This window comes from Palaemon carinicauda, chromosome 39 (assembly GCF_036898095.1).
Source record: "Palaemon carinicauda isolate YSFRI2023 chromosome 39, ASM3689809v2, whole genome shotgun sequence".
NCBI lineage: Eukaryota > Metazoa > Arthropoda > Malacostraca > Decapoda > Palaemonidae > Palaemon > Palaemon carinicauda.
The window spans coordinates 23,113,460-23,133,429 of record NC_090763.1 but is presented as its reverse complement, the minus strand read 5'-3'; the positions used below and the strand labels follow the sequence as shown (position 1 = coordinate 23,133,429).

Here is a 19,970-nt window from a genome sequence, read left to right as displayed (position 1 = left end):
TACCTTCTCGTCCTTGGCCGAAATCGTTCGATATTCCAAGCCTATCAAATATGGTTGGAAATGAACTAGAAAGAGTCTTATGCCCTGTGAGAGCTCTTAAGTTCTATTTAAGACGAACTAAACCTTTACGAGGACAGTCAGAAGCTTTATGGTGTTCAGTTAAGAAACCATCTTTGCCTATGTCAAAGAATGCTTTATCCTATTTTATCAGACTGTTAATACGAGAAGCTCATTCCCATCTGAGTGAGGAAGACCAAGCTTTGCTGAAGGTAAGGACACATGAAGTTAGAGCTGTCGCAACTTCAGTGGCCTTTAAACAAAATAGATCTCTGCAAAGTATAATGGACGCAACCTATTGGAGAAGCAAGTCAGTGTTCGCGTCTTTTTATCTTAAAGATGTCCAGTCTCTTTACGAGAACTGCTACACCCTGGGACCATTCGTAGCAGCGAGTGCAGTAGTGGGTGAGGGCTCAACCACTACAATCCCCTAATTCCATAACCTTTTTAATCTTTCTCTTGAAATGTTTTTATTGTTGTTTTTGGGTTGTCCGGAAGGCTAAGAAGCCTTTCGCATCCTGGTTGATTTGGCGGGTGGTCAAATTCTTTTCTTGAGAAGCGCCTAGATTAGAGGTTTTTGATGAGGTCCTGTGGTATGGGTTGCAACCCTTCATACTTCAGATCCTAGGGGTCGCTCAGCATCCTAAGAGGATCGCGAGGCTCCGTAAGGAAGACGTACTTAAAAAGGCAGAGTAATTGTTCAAGTCGACTTCCTTACCAGGTACTTATTTATTTTATTTTTGTTATTTTGATAACTTCTAAAATGAAATAAAAAATCCTTAGCTCATATTAATGTAAACATTTATTGCTGGTCTCTACCCACCCCCCTGGGTGTGAATCAGCTTATATAATCACCGGCTAAGTTAAATATTGAAAAATGTTATTTTGATAATAAAATAAATTTTTGAATATACTTACCCGGTGATTATATATTAAAGGACCCTCCCTTCCTCCCCAATAGAGACGCAGTGGACCGAGGAGAAAATTGAGTTCTTTGTTTACAATGAGTACTGAGTACCTGCACGACAGATGGCGCTGTTGAAGTACACCCCCTACCTGCATAGCGATCGCTGGCGGATTTTTTACGTAGAGTTTTCTGTCGAGCAGCAGAGCTGCAGCTTATATAATCACCGGGTAAGTATATTCAAAAATATATTTTATTATCAAAATAACATATTTATCTTTCAAACAGAGGTTCGAAATGCAACGTTGGATTCAATATGTGCCTTGGCTCTTAATAATGCTCAGTTTGCAAACCAGTCACTAGATTTCCTTGTTGACATGTTCAATGATGAAATTGAAGAAGTTAGACTGAAGGCAATTCAGGTAAAGTTTACTTTTGTTTTTTAAATGTAATTTTTCTGATTACTGTCAATGATATAAGGTACATATGTATCCATGTATTTCCCTGTGTGTATATGTAAAAGCAGGATATCCGTGTTCATCCCTATTATAATCAATAGCAGTAAACTTGAACTAAAATACTTCACTACATGGTTAAATAAGTTGAATGATGCCAAGTTTGTTTTTTGCAACTTATTTTGTGTACAGTAAGTTTTGTTTTCAATAGTGGATAAAAAAAGACCATAAAAGGTATGGTTTTTTGTGTATAATTTATAATTCTTATATAAAATTGTGTTGGGCCTTTATTTCTGATGACTGCTTATTGATACAGTATTATTACTCTTACCATAACCCAAGATATAGAAGAATTTGAGGTTAATGCTATTTATGGATCGACCTTAAGTTCATTGCTCTTTATCATGGTGATGCAGAAAACTTATTGTGAAGTTTAGAAAGGGAGGACACTGGGACCTGCCATAAGAGATTGACCAATATTAATTGTAGAATTAGAGGATAGTTTGGAAGAAATACTCAAGTGAAGGAAAGGTGGAATTGAGGTGAGAGGATAGAAAGTCACATAAGATAAAACTCAGTTGCTAATGATGGGAAGGGAGAACATACTATCAATATTGACCAAGTGAATCCTGAGAAAGACATACTACTGGCACTCAGCACCATATATCAAATCTAAACAGTTGATGTCATAAGCGATGTAAAGGACTGTAAAATACACATTTATTAAGACAAAGTGCAGTATTTATGATATGTCGAACATCGCTAGTTCAGGGACATGAGGTGGCAGTAAGATATATTGTAGAGTAATCACAGCTGGGGAGAACAATAAAGATTTATGTATAATCTATGTTCAGAGACATCACCACTAGTCAAGGAAACAGATTATGAAACAAATTTGCTACAGAACACTTGAGGTTCATGTCTAGAGTGTGGTCAGAAGAGGGATGTTGTCCAGTGACTGGAAAGGAGAATGAGATAAAAGATTGAGATGGTTATGACAGTGATGAGAAACAATTAGATATAAAAGTATAGGTTTTGTATCTATAACTATTGAGACCTTGATCATTAAGGATATCAGGTAGAATGTACAAGAGATGGGCATGGTTTTTTTTATTTTTATTAATTTTTTGTATTTTTTATGTGGAATCATAATATCTGTTGATGGTGTCAAATAAAATAACAATGTAATTAATAAACATTTTCTTATTTACAAGATATAAAAAAAAAATTGGAGGGTAATAGTATTTGGTACTCATATTGCTTAAATATGGAGTACAGTACTGTTAACCCAATGTCATCTAATTGTTAACAACTTTTTTCAGGTTCTTCAACAAGTGGCCCCACATATAACTTTAAGAGCAGACCAGTTAGGAGAAATCCTCCATGCTTTAAAAGATGCATCTTTGGATATTCGAGAATCATTACACACTTTTCTCGCAACCACATTGCTCTCCACCATGGACTGTGTTAAGCTTTGTGTAACTGGTCTTTTGGAGAATTTAAGAAGATATCCTCAGGTCAGTTGTTTTTTGTCAGATTTTCTTATAGCTTCCCTAAGTCTTTTCTGTATTTGATGGGATTCTTGAACTTTAGTTACAGTTTTTGTCAAAAGATCACTATAAAGAATATATAGTTATGTTTTGTTTCTAAAGGATAAAATGGCTTCTTAGTGTATTCATTAGTTAATTTTGTGGTAGCTAAAACTCATTTACAACATTGTGTTCCATCTATTAAAATCTAGACTTGGATGATTCCAGCTTTGATTACCTGGTTAACGCTATGACGAAGATATAAGATGATGATAGAAATGCCTCTCTTATGCTTGTTGGTAATTTTGGTGCTCACCATAGAAAGTGGTCAAGTTCTATTTTTCCTTCTGATTGCCATAGCTGAAGAATTTTTTTACTTTGTTTCTGAATCAGGTCGTCAGCAAACTGAGTTAGGCTGCTTACAAGTCTGGTAATTACTTGGAACTAGTCTACCTTACACTGATTCACCTAGCATTAAAACAAAAAAGCTTCGTCCACCGACTGGGACGTCTGAACATGCCTTGGTTTCTTCGATAATTAAAACTAAGCACTCTGGCCCTGATGTGTCATATTTTTGTAAGATATATTATAGTCAGACTGAAATGGCACTTTGAGGGATTTTTTACATTTGAATTGGTGACAATTATTTAAAGAAGTTGAGCCTATTGTTCTCTTGAATGGAAATCTGGTCAGCATAATTGATGGGCATATCCCACTCATGTTGATTGATCTTTCTAATCTGGCAGTTAAATATGTTGAACTTAAGATCAAAATTGTTGCGGATTCTTTTCTGTTGGTCGTAGTAGCCGATGTGGTAACGTCCCTGACTGGTGAGCGCCAGACTGGGGTTCGAGTCCCGGTCAAACTTGTTAGTTTCTTTGGTCACTGCAACCTCACCATCCTTGTGAGCTAAAGATTGGGGTTTTTGGGGAGCCTATAGGTCTATCTGCTAAGTCTCCAGCAGCCATTGCCTGGCCCTCCTTGGTCCTAGCTTGGGTGGAGAGGGGCCTTGGGCGCTGATCATTCGTATATAATGGTCAGTCTCTAGAGCATTGTCCTGCTTGATAGGGCAATGTCACTGTCCCTTGCCTCTACTATTCATGAGCAGCCTTTAAACCTTTATAATAGGTTGACATAAGCATTTTATCATGGTTTTTGTGTGACTGATATAGAGTAACTTTAAATTTTTTCATTACTTCTCATCTATAGTTTATTTATTGCGTTTCTGTCTTTTCCACACTGGGTTATTTTCCATGTTGGAGTCCTGGGGCTTGTAGCATCCTGCTTTTACAACTTAATTGTTGCTCGGCTAGTTGTATCGATATTAATAATAATACTTGTACAGTAGCTTTACTGATCATAGGAAAATGTTTTACCAATAAATTTTTGGGTGTTGATAAAGAAATAGATAGGGGATTTTTGCTGTACTTATATTGTAATAAAATTGAATATCTTCTGTTGACAATCTTCTATTACACAATGAATTGCATTTCCTTCTGCAGGATAAACGCAGCATTCACAAGTGCCTGCGTCTTATGGGCTCGAACCACCCTATCCTTGTGCAGAGTTTGGTACCACAACTCTTGGCTATACATCCTTATTTTGATGGGGTTGAGCCAAGCGTACAGGATAGTGAATATATATGCAAGGTAAGTAAATATATACAGTACAAGAATTTTTTGGCAAAGTCATATTTTGCTATTTTAGGCTGTATGCAAAAATTTTATGTTATGCACAATTAGCTGTTGTGGAAACACACATTTATTGGTTCAAGGCTTACAAGTATTCCTTTGGGATTTTTTGTTAGATTACCTTGTAGATGCCATTTGAATGTTAAAAGATTTACAAAGATATAATATAGCAAGTAGATGGTATACTGAGGCAATAAACACTTGTAAATAAAGAACACTTCAAATTAGTAGAAACTAAATCTATTGCCATGCAGTAATTACCTCAGACTTTTAACTAAGCTTTAAAAGCAAAGTAACTAAAGAAGCATAATAAGGAGGTAAAACTACAATTATTGAATGGCGTCATTTATAAATAGGGTTATTAAATGTCTTGTACAGTGTATGGTAATTTTTTTTTCTTGGGTATTTTAATGGTTGGTTCCAAATCAAATAAGAATTTACCTGTAACTAGTTATTCAGTCATAAATAAACTTCATTGCCTCCTTTTAATCATCTCTGCATAAATTTGTCAATAAGATACCTAATAATAAAAGTAAAGATTAATGCACTAATTTTAGTTTACTGAGCTGCAAATTTTTTTATACTAATATTGTGCTATATTTTATATATCTTCAGTTATTTTTTCTTGTAATACTCTTATTTTAATCTAACTTTTAAGAGAAATATTCAAACATGGATTTCTCCAACACTGGATTAAACATAAGACTTGAAAAATAAAATCTCAATTAGGTTATGTATACAATGGTGCAAAAGTGATTTGACCCGATCAGATTATAATGTACTTTTATCACTTTTTTCAGCTGATACTTGTTTTGAATGCAGCCAAACACTGCCCAACCATTCTACCTCTTCTTGAACAGCACACACTCAGACATTACGCTTATCTTCGTGACACTATGCCTCAGCTCGTTCCCGTTTTAAAGGTAAAGTATTGCATGAGGAAGTATACACTATCTTATTGTCTTTAGCAAAAGAACTTTACTTTTTTTATCATCATTATCATTTCCTCCTACGCCAATTGGTGCACAGGGCCTCGGTTAGATTTCGCCAGTTGCCTATCTTGAGCTTCTAATTCAATACTTCTCCATTCATCATCTCCTACTTTGCGCTCCATAGACCTCAGCCATGTAGGCCTGGGTCTTCCAACTCTTCTAGTCCGTTGTGGAGCTCAGCTGAATGTTTGGTGACCTAATCTCTCGTGGGGAGTGTGGAGAGCATATCCAAACCATCTCCATTTACCCCTCATCATGATCTCTTCCACATATGGCACTCAAATAATCTCACTTATAGTTTCATTTCTAATCCTGTCCTGACATTTAACCCCCAATATCCTTCCGAGGGCTTTATTCTCAAATCTGCCAAAGCTGTTGAAGAATGTTTCATAGTCATGCCATGACTCGTGTCCATATAGTAACACCAATCTCTCTAAGTTGATATATAGTCCGATTTTTATATCGATTTGATTTCCAAATTTTACTTAACCTAGCCATTGTCTGATTTGCTTTTTTCAATCTTTCATTAAACTCAAATTATAAGGACCCTGTATTTTTTAACCCTTTTACCCCCAAAGGACGTACTGGTACGTTTCACAGAACTCATCCCTTTACCCCCATGGACGTACTGGTACGTCCTTGCAAAAAAATGCTATAAAATTTTTTTTTTTCATATTTTTTATAATTTTTTGAGAAAATTCAGGAATTTTCCAAGAGATTGAGACCAACCTGACCTCTCTACAACAAAAATTAAGGCTGTTAGATCAATTAAAAAAAAATATACTGCAAAATGTGCTGGGAAAAAAATAACCCCATGGGGGTTAAGGGTTGGAAATTTCCAAAGAGCCTGGGGGTAAAAGGGTTAACAAGAAAATTATTGATGTTCATTTTTCATGTTGAGAATGTCTTGTTTATGATGAATAGTTTAACTAGACTGCCGAGCTAAATATTGAAAATTACCAGGCTGGCTAATTGTTGGTTTGCTTGATATTCTAAGTTTTGTCTTTCACTACGTTATAACTGTGATTTTTGCCTTTGTTTAACTTCTTTTAAGTACGGTAAGCTCTAAACTACTGACCCACAATCCATATCTGCGTATTCATGATTTACCTGACAGCTTTATTTTATTAGTAAGTTTAAGTCTTGTTGCTAATGTTTAATGAATATATATTTATTTGATATTTTTTACCTGCTTCATTTATATTTATAAACTTTTTTTATATAGAATTGGAGTTTAATGAAGGATTGGAAAAAGCTAATCAGACAATGGCTAGGTTAAATAAGATTTGGAAATCAAATTGCCTGAAATTGTGGAGGGGTAGAAGGACTGGCTTTTTAACCTCTTTGTTGTTCCTCTCTTGAGGGTATGCAGCAGCAGCAACCCTTAAATGGTGGGCTGCTGGTGAGGTACATGATGGAACACTTCTTGTGATGTGATGTGGTGGTGTATGTGGTAACATCCCTGACTGGTGATCACCAGACTGGAGTTCCAGTTCTGCTCAAACTTGTTAGTTCCCTTGATTGCTGCAACCTCACTATCCATGTGAGCTAAGGATGGGTGGTTTGGGTGAGCCTATAGGTTTATCAGCCATTGCAGGGTCAGTCTCTAGGGTTGGCATTGTCCTGCTTGCTAGGGCAATGTCACTGTCCCTTGCCTCTGACATTCATGAGCGGCCTTTAAATCCTTTTAAACCTTTAACCAACCCCTAACAGTCTTAGCCCTAAGGACAAAAGTGGCTATTTTATGACATGTGGGTGGGTATGGCTTCCGCCTCACACCTCTTGTCATTAACCAACCATTTTGTTAATGATTCAATGGCTGTTCTATCACCACTAAGGACGTATGCCTATTTCAAAGAAAGATTTGTATAACTAAAAGATTAAAATTGTACTTAAAATATATTTTAAGTTGATGTTTAAAGGTTTGATATATTTACTCTAAGAGTTTAAAAAAGTGAACAGAGTATACATCATTATAGCCATAGCATTTATTATAAGAACTTATGGTAGGGTTAAGAAGCTTGATAATAATAACATGCTATGTTGAAGATAGGTACATTTTAAAACAGTAATTTATGTTTTTTCTTAAGTTTTCTGCTTCTTATAAACCCATTTATCATATGTACAGTACTGTATGCCTTATATTTGTGTCCAGAATATCCCAGGTTTGTCATTCTTGTATGTGCCAGACAGAAGAAGGGTGTCCACTGCTCAGATGTCAGTCTGATCGAAGATACATAGGTAATCTAGTTAAAGAGATGATAGAAGGACACTTCTAATATGACCGATTGGTTTAAACAAAACACTGCACTCTACTGAATGCCCCTCAAGTTACATCTGTGCCGGAATCGGTTCCACTTCCCATGAGAGTTTGTTCTCTGAATTTTAAAAAGGTTTTGTAATAACTGCTCTTGCAACCAGAGAAAATTCCTTCTGACAGGGTCCTGCTGGTTAATCTACATAAAATGATAAATATTCAACTTTGTGAAATTTTATAAGAATGACTGCTTGAGAGGCTCTTCTGCTAGACCAAAAGGCTCTTGGGTGGTTTCTCTATTACCTGAATAAAGATTATGTGAATCACTCTGCTGTAATCTATTATTGTCTTCTGTATGTTCAGTGTGGAACAGAGCTACTTGGTAACCTGCATGTTAGGCCAGAAGGATGAAAGGCATAGTCACAGAATCCATTCCAAGGGTACAACATTATGTTTATCCAGCAAGGTTTCAGATGTTGAAGCTGGACAAGTCCCTGAACAATGTGCCTTACAAACACCAAAGAGCCCTGCAGGTTTTAGAGTTCCTTGTCTATTAGTATTATAACACTTTTTATCTTGTTCAGAAGGGTAGCTGTAATATTTGTGTACTTACCCAAATCCTATGTCAAATTCATTTGCCCATAAAAAAAATTTCATTACCAAGCATCCTAAAGTTTCAGAGTAAGTGTCTCCTTGATTCTGCATGTAAACTACTCTTCCCTACCATTTACTTAGCTATGCCTGGAGGCCAAGAAGTAAGAAGTTAGTATTATTCTCATAGTCATGCAACATCCAAGAACCTTCCACATAAATATCCAGTAGAAGTGTACCCAACTTTGTTTCAGTACATCTGTAGATATCCAAATCTCTAGAATTAGTGGTACCACTGAAACTATTAAAAGATGCTAGCAGATCTGCCACCACTTAAGGTCTATCAGTAACTGTACAGGGGCTGGTACTGGAAAGTCTTGGAGCAACATCATTACTAACCATGACCCCTCAAAAGCTGATGTTTGAGAGACCAGAGCAATAGTTTGGTACCAGCTACTCAAGAACATTAAATGACCAATTATGGATTGCTGTGTCTTAGCTGTAGGAGGAGAACTTTATCAGAACCGCTGAATAAAGTAATAGTCATATTATCCTGTCATCTGTCAGGAGAACCAACTCCTTCAGCAAAGAACTTTGAGACAGGTCACTGGTATTATAATTAAATCACTCCTTGTTGCTTTCATAACTAATATATGTAAGACTAGCATAAATTAACGAATTTTCATGGATCCTAAGTCTGACTTCCCCTGTAGGGGGTTAGTGCTGTCAATGCACCTTACACTTCACTTCAGACATTACCTATGGATCTTTGCAACATTCCTTCAGCACTTAGCTAGACCTGTTGGATATCCTGCTACTTTACCTCCATTCCACTTCCTTTTTTTCCATTTTGCTGTCCACATCTTACTTTTACCTCAAAGTGAAATTTCAGGGTATTCTAGTTGCACTGTGATGCTGAATAGCCTCACAGGCCCAAGCACTGGGCTATATTGCCCAATTTCATAAATCCAATCCAAGTCTGATTTTTAGTGATTGGAAAGTTTGAACAGTGGATTTGAGTATGGCTTCAACCCTGATACCATTGATGCCATTAGAAGCCAATCAAAATGGCCCTACTTCTAAAGTTTTACACCGTAATGATGTACCTAGTAGGCTACCTGTAGTAAGTTTCTGTTGAACACTTACAGTTTAGTTGTTAGACATATTCAAGTAAGCAAGTAGCTTACAAGCGCCAGTTAATTTGAGGACTTAGGTTCTTTTGCCTGTCCCGAGTTATTTGAGTGAAAATTAGGCTGCAACAGCAGTCTTCCAGCAAGAAATCTGGGAAGAAATGATAAAAGACAGTAGATTTACACAAAAGTAAGATTCTCTATATACTATTTGCAAGTGTGACTTGCACTTATAAAGTAGATAACTTTTGTCTGACAAACATTAGACTGGTATACCAGAGATACTTGAGACACATTCTTATAAATCATATACAATATATGATAAGTGACATTGAGGTATGTATAAAGAATAACTTGGTTATTGTATTACCAGTACCTTGAATTTCAATATAATGATCGAATTATGCTCTTTGTTTTTTTTTTTTTTAAGGAATAATTGAAGCAAATTAGAAGTATGAATTTGGTGTAGTTGATAACTACATGACTCTTTATCTTTATTTTTAATTTACAGCTTGATGAGGAATGGCAGCCAACTATTGAAACTGTGACCACTAACACCCTGCGGTTTTTAAAGGAGTCCTTGGAGAAAGTAGCCTGCTTAGATGGTTCCTCCACCCAGATGAGACTCTCCGTTTATCAAACAGTTTATTCAGATTTAATCAAACTGGCAGATATTGATCCAGCTTTATCACCTGCTGCTCATTTTTCTGCATTGTACACACAGTGTATGTTGTTGTTTAACAAAATAATGTCCACCAGGAATTGGTTAACGCCATCATCACTTTCTTTGCAACAGAGTGGAGCTCTGAAAAGTAATGTGGACCAGTTGTTGCGAAACACGTTTCGGCTACGTCATGCTTTTACTAACTTGAGTCCTACTGAAGAAGCAAGCATACGAAATCTCCGTGTTAGAACTTTAGCCTTACAGTTGGTGTATGTTGTTCATGGATCCACAGGATCTGCTTTGGGTTTGTGTGATAACTTTCTGGAGCACACTGAAGCTTTACATAGATTCCTTACAGACGAAAAATTGAAAGCAGATTCCTTCTTAGAAGCCATATTTGAAGAGTTAAGTCAACTGGAGGAGCCTCGACCTGGAGCAGTGGCACGTATTTTACAGCCACTGCTACTATCTCACCCTGTTCCAGCACTGGCTCCTATCTCAAATCCAGCTCAAGTGCTCATGTGTTCTGCTGAAATTTCAGAACCTCAGGGAGATAGTGAATCAATCCACAAACTGAGTGCCGGGTTAGTTGTTGGAGTACCTTTAGATGCCGAGGTGTCTCACATTCCAGATCCCTCTACGTTACGCATACGCGTAGCGTATCCAGACCATTCCACTCATTTAATCGTACCTCCTAAAGGTCATTTGAGGCCTGTTGGTCCTGGAACCTTCCGCCTTCTTACCACTGTTTTAGTATCTGCACAGATGTCGTGGTCTGAGGCCTGTCAAGTTGGAATATCACTTGTGTTGGATCTTAGTGACCAAGAAGTCTTGGTTTCAAGGAGGCACTCAGTAGTTAAGTCAGATGATTCAGCTACAACTATACAGCTAGTTAAACCTGTTAAAGTTTTTGTATGGCCCAAGTCGATCAGGAAGGGGGGAATATAAGTTTATTCTGACTATATGTCAGACATTAATTGTAAATAATTAATTATTTGGGGATTAATGTACAACATAGCTACTAGTCATGATGTTAAATATTTTTAATAAATTTATACAGAAATTTGGTTTATTTTCTTTATCAAAAATGAAAATTTTGCCTTCAGAAAATAGAGGATTGGGAAAATTTTTGATTAGGTATTGAGACTAGTTTTTGCACTAAAGATAGATTATTTATCTGTATCAAAACCTGAGACAAGGAGATCTACTTTTATCACACCTGCTGTCTTATTCATCGTCATCCTTTTAATAACTGAATGAAGGAAAGTTTGTATGAAATGTTTCACTGCCTCACAACCCACTATGGAACCTGTTTTTTGGGGGGTGGCGGGGAGGGGGGCATTTTAAAATTGTTTATTTATGGCTTATGATTTTTCATTCAACTACTCTTTTTTTATATCATGATGCCATATATTTTTCAATATTTAACTTAGCCGGTGATTATATAAGCTGCAACTCTGTTGCTCGACAGAAAACTCTACGTTAAAAATCCGCCAGCGATCGCTATGCAGGTAGGGGGTGTACTTCAACAGCCCCATCTGTCGTGCAGGTACTCAGTACTCAATGTGAACAAAGAACTCAATTTTCTCTCTGTCGGGCTACCGGCAAGACCTACTAATTCGCTATTGCTAACTGGATTTGTTTTCACAACTATTGGTGAAGTACACTATTCTAGTTTTGAGCTTTCGCTATGCAGGTGTTTTATCTTCATCTCAAAACTTGAACACGTTTTGGATAGATTTAATTATGGTGACAAAGAGAGTATGGACTTTCTTTCACTTTTAAGTGGCCGACCCTTCCCTTAGACGGAAGAGTGTTTAGGCTTTTAGTAATTATCTTATCACGTTATAGATTTTCCTCTATATATTTTATATCTCTCCGCCTTTATTAGGCCTCTTCGATTAACTTTCCATTTTTTATAAACATATAAAATAAGTTTTAATGCTTTGTTTATATAGACCTTTCCTGAGAGTAGGCGGTCCTAACTTGGAAACCGAAGTTAATCAACATTGAGCCCTTTTATCGTCTTTAGCTTTTAAAGGATTTAAAACTTTTTAAATGTAATATTTTATGAAAGAATTTCTTTGATAGTCTTCGTACTGTTTTTAAGATGAACTAACGTTTAGTTTTTTATGCTACGCAGTTGTTGACGTTCAGGACGTTCAACATGCGCTCTATCGTTACGATAGAGAGAGAGTGTATCACGGTTTCACTTTGCAGTAAGAGTAAATCGATTCTGACGTTTTGTTCATTCTTTCTTAGCTTAAATGTTTTAAATTCTAATTTAAAGGAACTTTTTATTTGAAAAACCTTTCAGTTTTTTCCTTTAGTCAAATAACATGTTTTTTTTGACGATATATAATTGGGCTCTTCTCTTAGGTGCGAAATCAAGAGAGAAAGAGAGAGAGAGATAGAGACGGAGGGAGAGAGAGTAGAGAAAACGTTCCGTTCAAGCGGGTAACGTTGTTCTCGTGTTACTCTCGTCCCTAGTCTCTGTACGGGGAGGAAGATAAAACGTTTTTAGGTTTTTTTTCTCGTCCCCAGGCTAATTGCGGTGAGAGATTGAAAACGTAGTTATATGAACTAGTGTTTAGTCTCTTTCCCAGCCACTGATTTTTCTTTTTATCTTAAAATATGTTTTCTGTTTTTTGCTGGTATTATGAGCTTGCATTGTACGACTAATTTCGCAATTACTACCTTTTAATGAAGGGTAGAATTGCGTGTTTCAGATAGAAATAAGTGCAAAACAGAAAATCGAAGTGATAAAGTGATATGCGCAAAGTGTTACAGTGTTGCGTCCGAGGCGCAAAGTGTTACAGTGTTGCGTCCGAGGCGCAAAGTGTTACAGTGTTGCGTCCGAGGGTTCGTCTGTTCGTGCCTGTCGTTCACCTAGTCCGGGACCTCTTGCAAGCTCCCAAGCCCAGGGGAGAAGTAATGTCAAAAGACTTATGGGTTCGAGAGGCCTTGACCAACGAACAGACGTTTTCCCTCTATGGTATCGGGTGTTTCTTACCAAGATCTCCCCTACCATAAGACGAGAGAGACGTTGTTTCTCCTCGCCATCCGTAGGCTTTTCGCATAAGAAACCTGTCACAAGGTTTCGAAGCCCTTAAGCGAAAGTCAGTCCTTTCAGGACAGGTCCAGCGTCCTGGTTACAGCCATTAGGACAGCTCTGACCCTATGCAGTCATCGGATAACTGCTCGCCGCCTAACAAAAGCGTAACACAGACTCCGAAAGTCTTTTTTTGTAGGCAAAGTGTTGCGGTCACAGACGTTACCCTCATCTATTACCACAACCATTTCCGTTGATCCTTAAGGGGTGGTATGGCAAAACATGCAGTATATGCTTGCCTCCCTTATGGAAGACTATTCTGCCGATTAGTCCGTTGAGTCTAGCCGTTTATCTCATCGATATCCTGGCTTTCAGCCAACCTAACGTTCCTTTGTGCTTACTGTTGACGTTGGCGTAGCTTAGTCACGTCAGTCAGGTTGTTTAGAACCACACTCGATGCGGTCTCGTGTGGTTTTTCAGCCGCATTTGGACGTTAGGCCACTGGCTGATGCTCCTGTTGACGTTCTAGACGTTCACTAACAATCGGAGTTGACTTGTTTTGACGCTGTGCGTCAACCTCCGCATTCTAGAGTTGTTTTGACTGCTCAGTCTAGGCAGTCAAAGCAGTCTCGAGTGGACGCTGTACGTCCTCACGCACCTGTTGTGGTTGACAGTTCAGTTGTTGACAGTTCACAGACTGTCAAGCAGTTACATGACGTTGCGTTCTGGTCCGCTACTAATGCACCAGTGAGAGACTCAGCTTTTATCGGACAAGGTTCCTGTAGATGAGGAAGTTGCTGTTCTCCCTCCTACTGATATTCCCTTGAGGACTCTGTCAGATGGAGAGGAGCCTTAAACTGCTTAGCCTCCTATGGACTTTAATTAAATCATGATGATTTTTTTAAGGATCTTCGTCCGGATCTTGTAACTGCTGCTCCTCGTTCGCCTAAACGTCAGAGCTTACACTAGGCCTAGCTACTTCGAAGCCGTTGTCTTTAAGCTAGTGCTCTCTCGCTCTCCTAGAGAGCGTTACGTTGGCTAGGCGACTGGTTTTTCACCAGGAGGAGTTTGGGGGATACAGCCTTTGCTTTCCCTTCTTTTAAACTGGTTTATAGAGCGAGAGTCTGATATGACACGAGAGAAGTTCTCGGCTTGGGAGTTCATGCCTCTGCCCAGATAGACTTCTCAATTCTGGTAGACTCTCCCTGGCGCCTAGCCAGGAGACGCTCCAAGTTGTTTACAGGTCAACTTCTCAGCTGTTGTCGAGCCTTTGAAGTTTTGCTGTACTATTATGTCACGCATAACAAGGCTTTCAGGGATGGTAAACGGTTCCGCCTCAGTCGCTAACCCCGTCTGTTGCCACACCTGCTCCCGTAGACCCTAAATGGGCTTTGCTGCAAGACATGCAGTCCAAGCTTGCGTCCTTGATAGAGGACTTAAATGCGGAGAAGAACCTTCTGGCCAACAACCTTCCAACCGGTCGGTTGTGCGCCCTGTTGACGCTGAGGTAACCTACTCGCGTCTGCCAGTTGAGGTGGTTCCTCCACCGATGCGACCCAGTGTGGGTTGCCAGCCGCACGTTGACGTTAAGCGACGCTCGGAGGTGGTTGTTGACGTTCAGGACGTTCAACAACCAGCAGAGGTGACTTGTTGTGACGCAGTGCATCAACCTCAGCAACCCGGTAGGGTGTTGACTGCACAACCCAGACGGTCTAGACAGTTTCGGGTTGACGCTGTGCTTCCTCGCGCACCCATGGTTGTTGACAGTTCACAGACTGTGCAGCAGTTCCATGATATTGCGTCCGGCTCCGTCACGCATCCACCAGTGCGACCGGATTCAGCGAGTCAGACGTTGCCCACTCCGTTGCCGTTTCCTCATCAGTTTCGGATGAGGAACCCTCTGATGAGGACGTTGCTGAACAAGACGATCAGCCCCCAGCCCTACTATCCATCCAGAAGATGCTGAAGAAGGAACGCTGCTCAGTCAGGCTGTGGATGAGTCTGGTAGGGACGCTGTCATCCGTGGATCAATTTGTGTCACTAGGAAGACTACACCTCCGTCCTCTTCTATACCATCTAGCTTTTCACTGGAAAAAGGACAAGACGCTAGAAGCGGTCTCGATCCCGGTTTCCGAAAAGATAAAGTCTTGTCTGACTTGGTGAAAGGACTATATCAACCTAAGAGAGGGTCTTCCCCTGACTGTTCAGACTCCCAACCACGTTCTCTTCTCGGACGCATTGGACGTAGGCTGGGGTGCGACATTAGACGGTCGGGAATGCTCGGGAATATGGAACTCGAGTCAAAGGACAATGCATTTCAACTGCAAGGAGCTACTGGCAGTACGTCTGGCCTGGAAAAGCTTCAGGTCTCTCCTTCAAGGCAAAGTGGTGGAGGTGAACTCGGACAACACCACGGCTTTGGCGTACATCTCCAAGCAAGGAGGGACCTACTCTCTGACGTTGTACGAGATCGCAAGGGACCTCCTCACCTGGTCAAAAGGTCTAGACATATCACTAGTAACGAGGTTCATCCAAGGCAACTTGAATGTCATGGCAGATTGTCTCAGTCGGAAGGGACAAATAATTCCAACAGAATGGACCCTCCACAAGGATGTATGCAAGAGACTTTGGGCCACCTGGGGCCAGCCAACCATAGATCTCTTCGCAACCTCGATGACCAAGAGGCTCCCAATATTTTGCTCACCAATCCCGGACCCAGCAGCAGTTCATATAGATGCTTTTCTCCTAGATTGGTCACATCTAGATCTATATGCATTCCCTCCGTTCAAGATTGTCAACAAGGTACTGCAGAAGTTCGCCTCTCACGAAGGGACAAGGTTGACGCTAGTTGCTTCCCTCTGGCCCGCGAGTGAATGGTTCACCGAGGTACTTCGATGGCTAGTAGACGTTCCCAGAACACTTCCCCTAAGGGTGGACCTTCTACGTCAGCCACACGTAAAGAAGGTACACCAAGGCCTCCACGCTCTTCGTCTGACTGCCTTCAGACTATCGAAAGACTGTCGAGAGCTAGAGGCTTTTCGAAGGAGGCAGCCAGAGCGATTGCTAGAGCAAGGAGAACATCCACCCTTAGAGTCTACCAATCGAAGTGGGAAATCTTCCGAAACTGGTGCAAGTCAGTATCCGTATCCTCGACCAGTACCTCTGTAACTCAAATAGCTGACTTCCTCTTATATCTGAGGAAAGAACGATCTCTTTCAGCTCCCACTATCAAGGGTTACAGAAGCATGTTGGCATCAGTCTTCCGTCACAGAGGCTTAGATCTTTCCAACAATAAAGATCTACAGGACCTCCTTAAGTCTTTTGAGACCACGAAGGAGCGTCGTTTGGCTACACCTGGTTGGAATTTAGACGTGGTACTAAGATTCCTTATGTCAGATAGGTTCGAACCGCTACAATCACCCTCCCTGAAAGATCTCACCTTAAAGACTCTTTTCCTGGTATGCTTAGCCACAGCTAAAAGAGTCAGTGAGATTCATGCCTTCAGCAAGAACATCGGATTCTCATCCGAAACGGCTACATGTTCTACAACTTGGTTTTCTAGCCAAAAACGAGCTGCCTTCTCGGCCTTGGCCAATATCGTTCGATATTCCAAACTTATCGTATGGTTGGAAATGAACTAGAAAGAGTCTTATGCCCTGTAAGAGCTCTTAAGTTCTATTTAAAACGAACTAAACCTTTACGAGGCCCGTCTGAAGCTTTATGGTGTTCAGTTAAGAAACCATCTTTGCCTATGCCAAAGAATGCTTTATCCTATTTTATCAGACTGTTAATACGAGAAGCTCATTCCCATCTGAATGAGGAAGACCAAGCTTTGCTGAAGGTAAGGACACACAAAGTTAGAGCTGTCGCAACTTCCGTGGCCTTTAAACAAAATAGATCTCTGCAAAGTATAATCGACGCAACCTATTGGAAAAGCAAGTCAGTGTTCGCGTCTTTATCTTAAGAATGTCCAGTCTCTTTACGAGAACTGCTACACTCTGGGACCATTCGTAGCAACGAGTGCAGTAGTGGGTGAGGGCTCAACCACTACAATTCCCTAATTCCATAACCTTTTTAATCTTTCTCTTGAAATGTTTTATTATTGTTTTTGGGTTGTCCGGAAGGCTAAGAAGCCTTTCGCAGCCTACTTGATTTGGCGGGTGGTCAAAGTCATTTCTTGAGAAGCGCCTAGATTAGAGGTTTTTGATGAGGTCCTGTTGTATGGGTTGCAACCCTTGATACTTCAGCTCCTAGGGGTCGCTCAGCATCCTAAGAGGATCGCGAGGCTCCGTAAGGAAGACGTACTTAAAAAGGCAGAGTAATTGTTCAAGTCGACTTCCTTACCAGGTACTTATTTATTTTAAGTTTGTTATTTTGATAACTGCTAAAATGAAATAAAAAATCCTTAGCTCATAATAATGTAAACATTTATTGCTGGTCTCTACCCACCCCCCTGGGTGTGAATCAGCTTATATAATCACCGGCTAAGTTAAATATTGAAAAATGTTATTTTGATAATAAAATAAATTTTTGAATATACTTACCCGGTGATTATATATTAAAGGACCCTCCCTTGCTCCCCAATAGAGACGCAGTGGACCGAGGAGAAAATTGAGTTCTTTGTTTACATTGAGTACTGAGTACCTGCACGACAGATGGCGCTGTTGAAGTACACCCCCTACCTGCATAGCGATCGCTGGCGGATTTTTAACGTAGAGTTTTCTGTCGAGCAACAGAGTTGCAGCTTATATAATCACCGGGTAAGTATATTCAAAAATTTATTTTATTATAAAAATAACATATTTGGATAATGTCCTAGCCAGCTATGTAAGAATCAAGTCTGAATCATTGGGATGGTTCATCTTTCTCTTTTCAATAATACTAAATTCTGGTCATGTAATTTTTATATACAATGCAATATGAAGTGATAAACTTAATGGTTATGAATTATTCGTTTTATTGAAAGTGTTAATTCTATATTTCTGTTGATTTTTATTGCATAGAAATACAAGAAAAATTGAATGAAAGTAATTTATTCTTCGCTTTACTTAGAGTAAAGAACATTTAAGAGATAAAAGTATCCTATTATAAATTTGCTTGATGCCTACTACAGTTTGCTAAAAGCTTGCTGACATTTGTTTTCTTTTGCATCTTCTCACTTAGCTGTTCAACCTCAATCATTTTGTTTTGCTCCAATTTTCACTTCATTTAGAAACACATCCTTTCTGCTCTGTGAGTTTAGAAATGTTTTTTAAGAGTTTTTTATTTTACAGTATTTTGTAGTATTAATGCACAGGATTGACAAGGCTACTCGAAACAAATATGGTTCAGCAAGCAAACTTTAACAATGGACTTGAGCAATCAAGTGAGGAAAAGTGAGCCACCAGAGGGTTGCATTAAAGGGATGTGATGGAAGCTAAAGCATATGCTTAAAAGGCAACATCTGGATAACACTTGAATGAACTTTTCTTTAGTAAAAACCTAATATACACATTGCTTGTATCAAGCAAACTACAGTACTTGACTAACTTTCTCTACATACGGTACTGTATATCTTTTATTTCCTTCAGTAGTTTTTACCTAGCAGCTGTATGAGTATTCTGCAGCCCTTTGCCTTATTTCACTACTAGGAGTTAAAAGGACCCCTATTTTTTGTGATTTATAAAGGTAAATGAATATGCTATATATGTTTAACTACCTCATGGTAATTATTTTTATTTATCTTATTTTAAATTGTTGTTAGATTGCTTTATTCCTCTAAGCCTCAAAGTCAAAACAAATATCCTAGTATTGCATTCATACGTATTCAGAAGCCATGAACTTCGGAGCAGATGTTACAGTTGAAGCATTATACATCAGTACTGTAATTTTGATGTGTCCTTTAAATTGACACCCATATATTATCCAAGTAAAAGCATCTTGCATTTAAGTATTTAACCTAGTACAGATACAGTAGAATCAAAGAAAGTTACATATTTAATCTTATTGGTTACTTTGATTAATTCACTTTTGAGGCCAGTATATTTCCAAGTTCCATTATTATTATTATTATTATTATTATTATTATTGTTGTTGTTATATTATTATCCTCATCACTAGCCAAGCTACAACTCTATTTTGAAAAGCAGGATGCTATTAGCCCAAAGGCTTCAACAAGGAAAAAATAGTTCAGTGAGGAAATGAAATAAAAGTAAATGAAAAGTAATGAATAAATAATATAAAATATTCTAAGATCAGTAACAGTGTTGAAATAGATCTCATGTGTAAACTTTGAAGAGAGACTTATGTCAACCTGTTCAACATCTAAACATTTGTTGCAGGTTTGAACTAATGAAGTTCCAGGGGTTAATTTTTCCTGAATAAGATCATTCCACAATCTGATCATACATACATACATATATATACCAAGGCACTTCCCCCAATTTTGGGGGGTAGCCGACATCAACAAATGAAACAAAAAAAAAAGGGGGGGGGGGACCTCTACTCTCTACGTTCCTCCCAGCCTAACAAGGGACTCATCCGAGTTCAGCTGGTACTGCTAGGGTGCCACAGCCCACCCTCCCCTGTTATCCACCACAGATGAAGCTTCATAATGCTGAATCCCCTACTGCTGCTACCTCCACGGTCATCCAAGGCATCGGAGGAAGC

At 39.0% G+C, this 19,970-nt stretch overlaps 1 protein-coding gene across 2 annotated transcripts in view; it reads left to right on the top strand.

The window, feature by feature from the left end:
* IntS4 (integrator complex subunit 4) overlaps positions 1 to 11,333 on the top strand; it is a 59,017-nt gene extending 47,684 nt beyond the window's left edge. For both annotated transcript variants that reach the window (XM_068362681.1, XM_068362682.1), the window contains exons 9-13: positions 1,250 to 1,383; positions 2,739 to 2,933; positions 4,448 to 4,594; positions 5,437 to 5,559; positions 10,118 to 11,333. In XM_068362681.1, the coding sequence (XP_068218782.1) occupies positions 1,250 to 1,383; positions 2,739 to 2,933; positions 4,448 to 4,594; positions 5,437 to 5,559; positions 10,118 to 11,218 (1,700 nt within the window). In that variant the 3' untranslated portion in view covers positions 11,219 to 11,333. The remainder of the gene's footprint in view (positions 1 to 1,249; positions 1,384 to 2,738; positions 2,934 to 4,447; positions 4,595 to 5,436; positions 5,560 to 10,117) is intronic.
* Positions 11,334 to 19,970: the final 8,637 nt, after the last annotated feature.